The following is an 11,804-nucleotide window of genomic DNA, read 5'->3' as shown; positions in this document are numbered from 1 at the left end:
ACAAAAGAAACCCTAACAAAAAACGATGGATTCTAGCTGATCGAGTTCCTGGGTCGTACGTGTATTATATATGAGCGAATACGTGTTTTGGACTCAGCTAAACACGCGACAGATATACCAGTTGTTGTTGGGCCGATGGGCCACATAACGGCCACGAAGGAGACCGACGGAGTACGAAATCGAACCAACCAGCCATCGATCTGGGCAACGAACCACGCATATTATTCACTTAGCGGTGGCATCAGCCATAATTATCATTGAAAATTGGGGGCAATTTTAAAACGGACGAAAAAAAGAGGGAGAAACCTTACTTCCTTTATTAGTAGGTATAGATATGTTTTGATATCTATGTTCAATCGCCTTCAAAACAAATATATAATTGTGTCATCAAATAAAAAAAGGATTGAATATCCAGAAATTTTGGTACTTTCCTTTATATGCTTTATTTTTTTGAATTTTGCTAGCATCTACCCAGCACTATCATAGAATGTCGGAAAAAAAAAGCGGGGAGCAACAGAACGGATCAACAAAGCTGGAACAAAACAAGATGCGGCGAGATGGGCTGCACGCCGCTTTAGCACAACACCATAGATCCGGGGTGGGAATATACAAGAAAATAGGGCACGCAGCACTTTCTCTCGTACAGACAAAAGAATTACACACGCCTACGTGCACCTTTTCTCCACGGTTCCCTAATCCCCGACCCGGCATGCCGACGAAACCCAATCCTGTGCACAACTGAGCCGCGAGCGCACACGAAGCAGTGTATGTGCAGAAGCCGCGAGCGCACACGACCGGCGAGCCGTTCTGCGCAGAAGATCCGCCGAGGCGTGCTCGGGCTCCGCGGCGGCATGTGCGGCGGGGCGCTACCAATCGCGGCCGCCCGTTTCACGGAGCGGACAGCGCGCCTCGAGATGCGCGCCAAAGCAACATACCCTTCCCTCCCGTCGCGCGCGGCTCCCGAGGCGGCGACGGCATGGGCTAGCGATGGATGGAGGAGACGACGACGGCGATAATTACTGCCCTGCCCATCACGTGCCCACGAGCTCGAGTGCCTGCCGCCGCTTTACTGTGCTCCGTAATAATAACTCGGCCATGTGAGGCGAGGGGCAGTCTCGCCCGCCAGGGAAAAATTCGGGGGAGGGCCCCGGCGCAGCAGCGGCCTAGGTGCTAGGGCCGTTAACGCCGGGCGAGCCGCGGGCCCACCAGCTCGACCCCGGCCACCGACGCGCCCCGCTTGCGCCGCCGGCGCGGATCGGCGGGAGGCGGCTCACGCCCGCGATCTCCGACAGGCTGCGGCCGGCGATCTCGGCCCTTCCGCGATTCCCGCCGGAGGTGACGGCCGCCGAGCAGGAGTAGCGCCCGGATGAGGAGTCCGTGACGAGCATCTCGGAGCGCACGAACATGAGGTCGGACGGGCGCACCTCGCTCCACCGCGCCGCCTCGCCGTCGCAGCCGCTGGCGGTGCTCACCAGGATGCGGTGCCCGAACCGGCGCTCGAAGGCCTCCGGGTCGGGCTCCGCCGCCGCGGCCGCGGGTTCCGCCGCCATCAGCACCCGGTCCTTGCGCACCTTTGCCGCGCCGACGACCTCGAAGCAGCCCACTGTGGCCGCAGCAGCTCCCGCCTCCAGATCGGCCGAGCGGCGTGTCGTCGGGCCCACCCGCCCCGGCGCGCGGACCGAGCCAGTCGAGTGCCGGCCGGAGAACACCTTCCAGACCGGGGACGGTGCGGGCGCCGGAGCCGCGTCCTTGTCCTTGGTCGTCGCAGCGGCAGCGAGCGCCTTCTGGTCCGGGGATGGGTCTGGAGGACCCGTGGTGGAGGGCTTGGGCGGCTCGGGGAGGAGCAGCACGTCCTCGGGGTCGACGCGGGCGCGGCAGAGCGGGCAGGTGCCGTGCGCGTCGAGCCAGGTATCGACGCACTCGACGTGGAACCCGTGGCGGCACTTGGGGAGCAGGCGGAGCGCCTCGGCGGGCTCGAAGCGGCCGAGGCAGACGGCGCACTCGAGCCCGGCCTTCTGCCCGCGCAGCGCGCCGAAGCGGAACACCGGGAGCGACTCCACCACGGCGCGCTCCACGCCTGAGTTCCTCCGCTCCCCCGCGCCTCCTGCATTAGAAGACCCCGCGCCGCCGCTGCCGCCGTAGGGGCCGGAGGACTCGGCGGCGCTGCGCTTGCAGTGCTTGGCGTAGAGCAGGAGGAGGAAGGTGATGGAGAAGACGCTGGTGAGGATGCCCACCACCACCGCCACGCCGGGGCGGAACGGCGTGGCTGAGGACGGGGAGGGGGAAGGCAGCGGCGAGAGGATCGCGCCGTCGTAGTCCGAGAGCAGAAGCCGCCGCGACGACGGCTCCATGGCCACACTCGATCTCTCTCGGAGCTGCGAGGGAGAATCAGGAGCTGGTGTGGCGCTGTGGTGCTGCGGCCACCGCTGCGCAAGTGCCGATCGATTTGTAAACGAGCGGTGGTAGGGTAATAATAGCGGCGGAGACTAGGGTCGCTAGCTAGAGTGGTAGAGTAGAGTGCGTGAGTAGCAGCGCGCAGAGCAGGGCTACTTCCGGTGAGGCGATCAGTGGGGCCTGCTAGTCAGTGGGTCGCCCACCGCAGCTGCGCCGCTCCGCCGGTGAGAAGAAGGAAGACGAGCCCCGTGCGGCTTGTCGCGGAGCGAGCGAGCGAGCGAGGGGGAGTGGCGCTACACTACGGCCACTGACCACTGACAGTTTAGTTGTGGTGGGGTGAGCCCGCGTGGCAGGAGATGAATGGAGTACGTGGCCTGCAGCAGGGGTTCACTTTGTTTATTCCAGCAGACGAAACGAGCGGGGAGCAGCATGGGCTGGGGCGCAGAGACCCCTGTTTCCAGCCGGTAATGCGCATTTAACAACGTAATCCGGCGGGATTACTGTTCTGGCCACGATTAGAGAGCGAGTTTACGAGGTACACACAGGGGCAGTATCGGGAAAACAGATTGTCTCGTTTTGTTTTCCGATCGGGGGAGGTCGTGCGCGCGCAGGCAGGCAGCGAGGGAATGAATGCCCTCCTCCCCTGGATGGAAAGAAATGAAAAAGAAATCGATGGCGCACGCGAGGTGATTGCCGCTTCGGTCACTGACTGCCGCGGTGCGTCGTGGGGGGCCACTGTCAGCAAATTACGTGCGCACCGGTGTGTTCAGTGTCAATAATAAGTTTACTAGACAGCAGCACGGACAGACACAGAGTGGGTTCAGCGTCGCCAACGTTCGGGACACGTGAGGCCTGCTTCCTGCTCTGCCCGACGAGCCAAAAAATTTGAATGTTTGCGGAGGAAAAAGTTTTAAAATTTTAGCTTACGGGGACACCCCGTGCGCGCGCCTACGAGGATCTCTCGGCCATGCAGGACCAGTACGTGCCGTTCCAGAGATGATCGCCCTGCGAGCTTCGCAGCGGCTCGGCTCAGGCCCAGCCCAATTAATAAGCTCGGGCGGTACTGCTCCCTCCGGTACGAGCAATAATTCGATCGATCCGTTGTGTAAAACTACGCGTACGGCTCTGGAAAGCGCATTTCAAAATTAGCCTCGTTCATACGTGCAGGGAGAGGTGCGAGGGAACAGTACGGGACGGTCTGGCACTGGTGGTGATACGGCTCACGTTGGCAGGCAGGGCACTGTGCGGATCTGGATGCACGGACACTGTGCAAGTACACCACGGACGAGATCGATGATGGCCCAAACCCCGCCGTGCCAACTTGCTTTTTTTACGAGCTACGAGAACGGAGGAGCTCGGGCATGCGTGGCCAGCTCGATGCTCGGCCGGGGTTTATATTTACGTCAATGAGTTACTGACGAAATCTGAATGGCACAAGGGACCATGATAGGAGTAACCTTGGCTACGTCATGCTCAACATTAATTGGCGCATAATTACTTGGTCAAGCAACCAAGAGGATCCGACATTATGCAGATAGACAGAATTCTTGTGTTTATGGGTTTTAAGAATTTGTATATATTCTTTTTTTGGAGAGGTGTCTAGGCCACGCATGACAAGGTATCAACTTGTCAATGCCTATGGATTGTAGGTTAGGGTTTAGTTGGAAGTAGAGGGTAAGTAGATCTCGAAGGTTTCAGCCGAAAAGTACTCGACGATTATGAAAACTAGGGTTTGTAGACAATGATTCGATTATTTCTTCGTCCCTCGGCTCCCCCTTTATATAGGAGGTGGAGCCGAGGGATTCGTGCTATACAAGTTATAGAGTCCGGGACGGTTTCTAGCTCATCCCGCCAGATTACAAATAACACTTCCTATTACAACTCTTGACTTTCCTTGGTATATCTTGGGCTCCCGGATCTTCTTATTCTTCGGGTAGTGGGCCTTCAGTAAACCCCGGGTACTATCTTCGGCAGGCCCATTTGGGATGCCTATGTCAAAAAGCATGACTGATTACGACGTACTGCCAGACGTTGGAAGGCCAAACAAAGAATCAACTTTCAGTACCGAGAAAAATTCAAAAGAGGTGCAGATTCACCCGACAGACCCGAAAAAGACGACATCTATCGCAAACGACATGGATATCGCATAGGAAAGCGCGCTCGTCGAGTTCCTCCGTGAGCACTGGAAAATCTTCGCATGGTGTCCAGCTGACATGCCAGGAGTACCCAGGAACTTGCCGAGCACCACCTAAACTTGGATCCACTAGCGAGACCAATCAAACAACCTTTGCGGCGTTTTGAACCAAACCGCAAAGCCATCCGTCGTAAATCAATCGACTACAAGAAGCTGGTTTTATCAAAGAGATATTCACGAAGCCACATGGGTAGCAAATCCTGTGTCGGTGCCGAAGAAAAACACTAAGGTCCTTCGCATGTGCGTCGACTTTACGTGTCTCAATAAACATTGTCCAAAGGATCACTTTCCCCTCCCGAGGATCGATCAAATTATCGACTCCACGGCTGGATGTGAACGTCTTTCCTTCCTGGATGCATATTCTGGTTATAACCAGATCAGATTGAAAGAAGAAGATGAAGTAAAGACCGCGTTTATTACACCTTACGGCGTGTTTTGCTACAGAACAATGCCCTTTGGTCTAAAAAATGCGGGAGCAACATATCAGAGGATGATGCAGAAGTGTTTGGCGACACAGATTGGGAAGAACGTGCAAGTATACATCGATGATGTCGTCATAACATCAAAAAAGGGGGCAACGCTGATCGAGGATCTCAAGGAAACCTTCGACAACCTTGATAAGTTCTGCCTCAAACTGAACCCGACGAAGTGTTCTTTCGGCGTCCCAAACAGGAGAACTACGGGGTTTCTAGTTTCAGCAAGAGGGATCGAAGCAAATCCCGATAAAATACAAGCTATCGTAACAATGAGGAAGCCAACAAAGTTGAAAGAAATACAACAGCTAACTGGGCGAGTCGCAGCTTTGAGCAGATTCGTCGCTAGGCTGGGTGAAAAAGCGTTACCATTCTACGCTCTGATAAAGCAAGGAGATAAATTCCAATGGAACGAAGAAACCGACAGAGCTCTCGAGGATTTAAAGCGCACAATCTCGACACCACCAATTTTGGTGGCGCCAAAAGAAAGGGAACCTCTCTGCCGTATATCGCAGCCACGCCCCAAGTGGTGAGCACGGTGCTAGTTGTCGAAAGAGAAGAAGAAGGAAAACTCCACGGCGTGCAAAGGCCAGTATACTTCGTTAGCGAAGTTTTATCACCCTCAAAACAAAGGTACCCTCAGTACCAAAAGATAGCATATGGAGTGTTCACAACAAAGACGAAAATTACGCCACTATTTTTCGGCACACCCGTTCATAGTGGTCAATGAAGCTCCCTTGTCAAATATATTGAATAACCCGAAGCTACGGGTCGTGTCTCCCTTTGGGGAATAGAACTTTCCCCTCGGGACATCACGTATGAAAAAAGAAAAGCAATCAAGTCGCAAATACTGCCGGACTTCATCGCAGAGTGGATGGAGTTGCAAAACACAGGACCCCCAGACTTATCGAGAACCTGAACCATGAACTTTGATGGGTCCAAGAGACTAGAAGGGGCTGGCGCAGGAGTAGTACTCATATCACCTGAAGGCGACAAGTTGAAGTACATCCTTCGGATGACGTTCCCTAACGCATCTAACAATGAAGCAGAATATGAGGCTCTCATACACGGGATGAAGATGGCGAAAGCCTGCGGTGCAACTCGACTAAAAATCTTTGGCGACTCACAGTTGGTGGCTCAGCAAGTTATGAACCAATGTGACGCAGTCAATGATAGCATGATGGCATACAAGGAGGTGTACAACGAGCTCGAGAAGTTGTTCGATGGATGCGAAGTAAATCATATTAGTAGATTGAGCAACGACGAAGCCGACGTTCTTGCAAACATCGGGTCGCAATGCCTTGCAGTCCCGCCAGGTGTATTCTGGGAAGAGATAACAGAAAGATCCACTAAGTCGACAAAATCAAAAAAGAAGGAGAAGAAATCCTCGGGGGCTACCAAGGAAAAGCAAGAGGAAGAAGAAGAAGATCAGGACCTGGTCATGGTGATACAGATACCGTGGATGCAGCCGTACATATCATACATCCTCAGGAAAGAAATACCCGACGATCCAGTTGAGGCAAGGCGAGTAATTCGACGCTCCAAAGCTTTCACGGTGGTCAAAGGAGAATTATATAAACGAAGTATTTCAGGCGTCTTGCAAAGGTGTGTCACACCCGAAGAAGGAAGAATAATTCTGAAGGATGTACACGAAGGAATATGTGGCCACCACGCAAGTAGTCGAGCTATTGCAGCCAAGGTTTTTCGGGCAGGATTCTACTGGTTGACAGCAATCGAGGACGCCAAGGACATAGTAAGAACTTGCGACGCGTGTCAAAGGTTCGCCGCAAAACCTCATTCTCCAGCAGCAGAGCTAGCACCAATACCATTGTCATGGCCCTTTGCTCAATGGGGACTTGATATGGTGGGCAAGTTACACAAATCCTGGCCAGGAGGAAAGGAGTATATGCTAGTAGCTGTCGACAAATTTACAAAGTGGATAGAAGCGAAGCCGATAAATTCACCAGACGGAGCATCCGCAGTAAAATTCATAAAAGGCCTCGTTTTCAGATTTGGAGTGCCCCACAGCATCGTCACAGACAACGGCGGATAACTTCACATCCCACGAATTCAAGGATTATTGCGAAGAGGTGGGTATCAAGTTGCACTTTGCGTCAGTTGCACATCCTCAAACCAATGGGCAAGTCGAGAAAGCCAATGGCATCATCTGCAATGGCATCAAGAAACGCTTGTTAGGACCACTGGAAAAAGCTCGGCATACCTGGCCAGAAGAATTACCAAGTGTGTTGTGGAGCATCCGAACAACACCAAACACAGCAACACAGGAAACTCCGTTTTTCTTGGTTCATGGAGCAGAAGCAGTACTACCAATCGAGATAGAGCACAACTCTCCACGCGTCGTCGAATATGACGAAGAAGTGTCGAGAAAAAAGCGCTAGAAGACGACGTCGACGCACTTGATGAAGCTCGAGACGAAGTATTATCTCGGGTAACCAAATACCAACAGGACTTGAAGAATTACCACAGTCGACGTTTGCGGCCAAGATCTTTTCAGGTGGGAGACCTAGTTCTTCGGCTCACGCAAAAAAGTCATGAAAAACTCGAGTCACCATGGCTTGGCCCTTACATTGTCACGGAAGTAATCGGAGGAGGAGCATACAGGATAAAGGACAAGAAGACAGGGGGTGGAGGAGCCAAACCCTGGAACGTGGCGCAACTCGGGCGGTTCTACGCCTAGAGTCGAAATATAGTCCTTGTAAAACTTCAATGTACTGAAACGCCCGCGAGTTTTCAGACGCACTCTTTTCCTTTTTCGGGGCACCGAGTGGGGCCGGAGAAGGTTTTTAATGAGGCGGGCTCGCGGTGCTGCAATATAATAAAGATAGTGTCAATATACCTTTCTCTTTATCGACATGTTCAAAGTCTTCGCTCCGACAAATTTCAATATAGTTCATCAAAAAAGAAAAAACCTTGCCTTGGTATTAAAATACCTCGTGAGTCAGTAAAAATACAAAATAGTACTCAATAAAGAAGCTCGGGGGCTCATATCCGACATAAATACATAAATGCCTTGGTTCAAAACCTCGCAATATGCAAATACAGTAAAGAGTCACCGAAATACTCGGGGGCTAGACAAACATACAAATATAATGATTGCTTCACAATATAATCACAGTCATGGGTCACAAAGAAGAATTATCTACATGAGGAAAATAACTAGTCTCGATTCAGTATGTCATCAAGGGTAACTCTGTTTTCTTCAGGAGCAGCGCCAAGAAAATCGGCATAGTGACCATCGGCAAAAAAGTCGGCGTCCATCCGAAGAAGGTCTTCAATCATTTCTTCGGCTATAGGCGAAACCTTCGTGTTAATTCGGTCAATACCAACTCTTCGACGTTTTACCTTCGATGAACCTTCGCGACAACTTGGGTAAGGTCAAGATTTGAGTGGCAGATCCGGAGCATGATAAGAGCAAATGCGGCGCCAGCTACCAATTGAGCTTTGACAAAATCATGGATACTGCGAGCATCCTTGAATCTTTCCATCAATTCAGGGAAGAGTTTTTGGTTGAATGTTCCGAGGAAACATGGAGTTATAAACCATGGAGAAGGTCTGGGTACAGAAGTCAAGGAAATCACGAGTTTGAGAGGTGCGATCCTGAAAGCTGACAATTTGGCGGGTCCTCTCTCGGGGTAGCCCAAAACAAAGAACCATGGTCCAGGGAAAGGTTAACAAGGAGGTTCGTCCTAGCATTTACCCTCTCTTCCTCGGCAGCGACATCGGTAAAGGAACCTATCAAAACAACGAAGTAGAAACCTTTAAGAGACATAGCATGAAGATGAAAGATATCGGAGGATGAAACAAGCATACCCGACATATCTCATACGGCTTCATTCATCAATTCGAGCATGAAATTTTCTCGAGTAGTCGCCTTTTCAGCCTCGGAAGCAGCAATTTCCTTAGCAGCCACGGCCTCGCGAGCTTGCTGAAGAGCAACTTTTTCGGCTTCAGATGACTTACGAGATTGCTCCATCATCACAAGTGTTTGCTTCTTCGCATACTGAAGTTGCTGTCGAAGTTCATCCAGTTCTTGCGACAAGGTATCGTCGACAGGTGCGATATCGCAAAAGCTCTCTCGCGCGAGAAGAAGAAGGCGAAACATTGGAAGGAGCGGAAGATGGAGTATAGTTATCAAATATCAACTGAAATTTAAATAAGACAACATCAAACAACAAGCAAAGACAGAGGTTTCATTAATCTCTTGGAATAATTACAAGGGCATTACAGTGGAGCTAAGGAAGTACGTGTCGCCAAATGACTACTTTGGCGAGAAGAGCAAAAGAAACAGAAGAAAAACGAGAGACATGCAACTAGACCTCCGGCCTTGACGAGCTAGGAGTCGACGCTGGTTTAATCCCGAGATAGGCCAAGATCTTCTTTGTGTTGGGCTTGGCTGCCTTAATCAGCGACTTCCACCTTGATTGTTCTATCTGCTCGGTGTCGCCAACTTTCATCCAGTCAATAGTCTGTTGATCATCGCAACCAACGCGACAGTGTTCTCAACGGCAACCTTCATATTTTCTTGGCGCATCTTCAGTCCAAGGTCTTCCGGTGAATTGAACATCTTGGCAAGGTTAAGGAAAGTCGCAGGCTCCTCTTTCTTCGGGAAGAAGTAGGGGAACAATGCCGACAATACTGCGTTAGCATTCGACACACCTTCACGAATCTCGGACCCATGAAGCTCCAGATAGGAAAGTGCGTCAAGGAGCGGGTCATCGACAGGATTCGTCAGATCAAAATCCTGGTTTGTTTGGGCTGTCAAGAAAACAAAGCATTAGTCAAAAGACAAGAAACAACGATTCTCATAAAAATAGAAGGGATCAGCAAAATTACTGAAAGTGCGGCGACTTTGAGTTTTCAGGCGCTTGAGGATTCCTTGTTCACGAGAAGCTTGCGCAGCTTTGTGCTCGTTTAAGGCAGATGTAGCATCCTCAAGTTTTTTCTGCAGTTCCTCGACACCAGCAGCTTTTGCCTTGGCTTCATCAGCTTCGGCCTTGGCTTCGCTAGCAGCGAGTTCGGCTTTCTTGCGAGCCGCCTCACTTTGCTCAAGTTTTTGAGCAAGTGCGTCGGCACGTTCGTTGGCCTCTGCAAGTTTCTCTGTCGAGATATGAAAAAGAGAGAGAAGAAAGATCAAAAATCGCGACAAACAACTGGAGCAAAAAGCCAAGGAAAAACGGCAAGCATAGAAGTCGTTACCTTCGGCTCTGTTCGCATATTCACGGTACCCAATAAATTGGGATCCGATGCGGAGAAGCTCTTTGATCATGGGCTGTTCAAGACGAACACAGCAAGAGAAACATCGGCATGAAAAAGAGCGAGAAGGCGTGAAAAAAGCAAAATAAAAAATATAGATATCGATAAACTTACATCATCTAAGAGCAGAGTCGACGAATTGCCCAACTGAGGGGCAGGTTCAACAATCTTTTCAACCCTTGACATTTTTGGTGAAGGAGCAAGGGGGCTTGATGGTGGAGTAGTGGTGACGACATTTTGTTGAGGAGGCGAAGATTCTTCTCCTTCAACTAGTGTGTCTGAGGCAAGTACAGTGCGTGACGTGCTCGTTCGAGGAGCTACGTCAACAGTTGGTACTTCTTCCTCGTCATCACTGTTGATCAAAAAATCGGCAGCATAAAAAACAAGACAAGATAAATATTTCGAGTACAAAAAGAGGGAGAAGTAAAGACGACTTACGAGCTGACGAGGGATTCAATATAAGGATCATAAGCTGCCTTCGGATGGGAAGGAACAACTTCTTCAGCCTTAGAGGTGCCAGAATCCTCGGCATCATTCCTTTTCCTTTTGTTCCTTGGGGAAACAGCAGGAGGAAGGGATTGTGTCGACTCACTGGCTTCAGACTCAATTTCTTTTTCATGGGAAGCCGCAGATTTGTGAGAACCCGCGACTTCACTTTCGGGAATAGCAGAACCTTGAGTATCTTCGGCAATGATAGCCTGTTCTTCGACTTCTCCACCCTCAGGAAGAGGAGGAAGGGAAGTCATAGTAGGATGGTTCTGTAAAAAATAGTGACAAAAGGAAAATTAAAGAAATGACAATACAATGAGGTGCAGAGAAAGTGCGGAACAAGATAAAAACTCGGGAAGACAAAATACCTCGGGGAGTGGATTGGCGGAGCTGTATGGTTCCACGCGACAAGAGGAAGGAATAGGGTCCTTGCCCAGGCGAGAAGGTCTTCGAATCAACTTCTCCAAGTCCTTTGAGGAAAGATCACTGGAGATTCTGTTGGCGTCGTTTTCGCCAGAGTACGTCCAAAGGGGATTTTTGCGAGCCTGAAGAGGCTGCACTCTAATCCTAAGGAAGTAGGCAGTGATTTGAACACCAGACAGCTCTTTGCCTCGAGTGTTTTGAAGCTGATGAATACGAGACATGAGTGCCTCTATCGCCTTTTTCTCTTCTTCGGAAGCTTCGGCATCCCAGGAGCGGCGACGCTGAATTCTGGCACTTCCGTCGAAAGGAATTATGTTGTGTTCAACAGAGTTGGCGCTTTCTTCGTGAATGTAGAGCCACTTTTTGCGCCATCCTTGGACAGAATCAGGAAATTTGACGTCGAAGTAATCGACATCAGTACGAACACAGATAACAACGCCACCTATGTTATAAGTGACGTTGTGGGAGCCGTTGCGGCGGAGGCAGAAAATGCGTTTCCACAGAGCCCAATTGGGAGGGATTCCGAGGAAGCATTCGCAAAGTGTGATGAAAATAGA

At 50.9% G+C, this 11,804-nt stretch overlaps 1 protein-coding gene across 1 annotated transcript; it reads right to left on the bottom strand.

The window, feature by feature from the left end:
• Window positions 1-539: 539 nt before the first annotated feature.
• Window positions 540-2,518, bottom strand: LOC127312413 (RING-H2 finger protein ATL43-like). Its single transcript, XM_051342951.2, has one exon. It carries the CDS (start codon window positions 2,349-2,351, stop codon window positions 1,164-1,166), a length of 1,188 nt encoding a protein of 395 aa, XP_051198911.1. The 5' UTR covers window positions 2,352-2,518; the 3' UTR covers window positions 540-1,163.
• Between the last annotated feature and the right edge of the window lie 9,286 nt (window positions 2,519-11,804).

This window comes from Lolium perenne, chromosome 7 (genome assembly GCF_019359855.2).
Source record: "Lolium perenne isolate Kyuss_39 chromosome 7, Kyuss_2.0, whole genome shotgun sequence".
NCBI lineage: Eukaryota > Viridiplantae > Streptophyta > Magnoliopsida > Poales > Poaceae > Lolium > Lolium perenne.
This window is presented reverse-complemented; position numbering and strand designations above follow the sequence as displayed.

What these genes read in the sequence shown, in the direction of transcription:
- LOC127312413 (XM_051342951.2), bottom strand. Translation starts at nt 2,351, where the DNA reads ATGGAGCCGTCGTCGCGGCGGCTTCTGCTCTCGGACTACGACGGCGCG.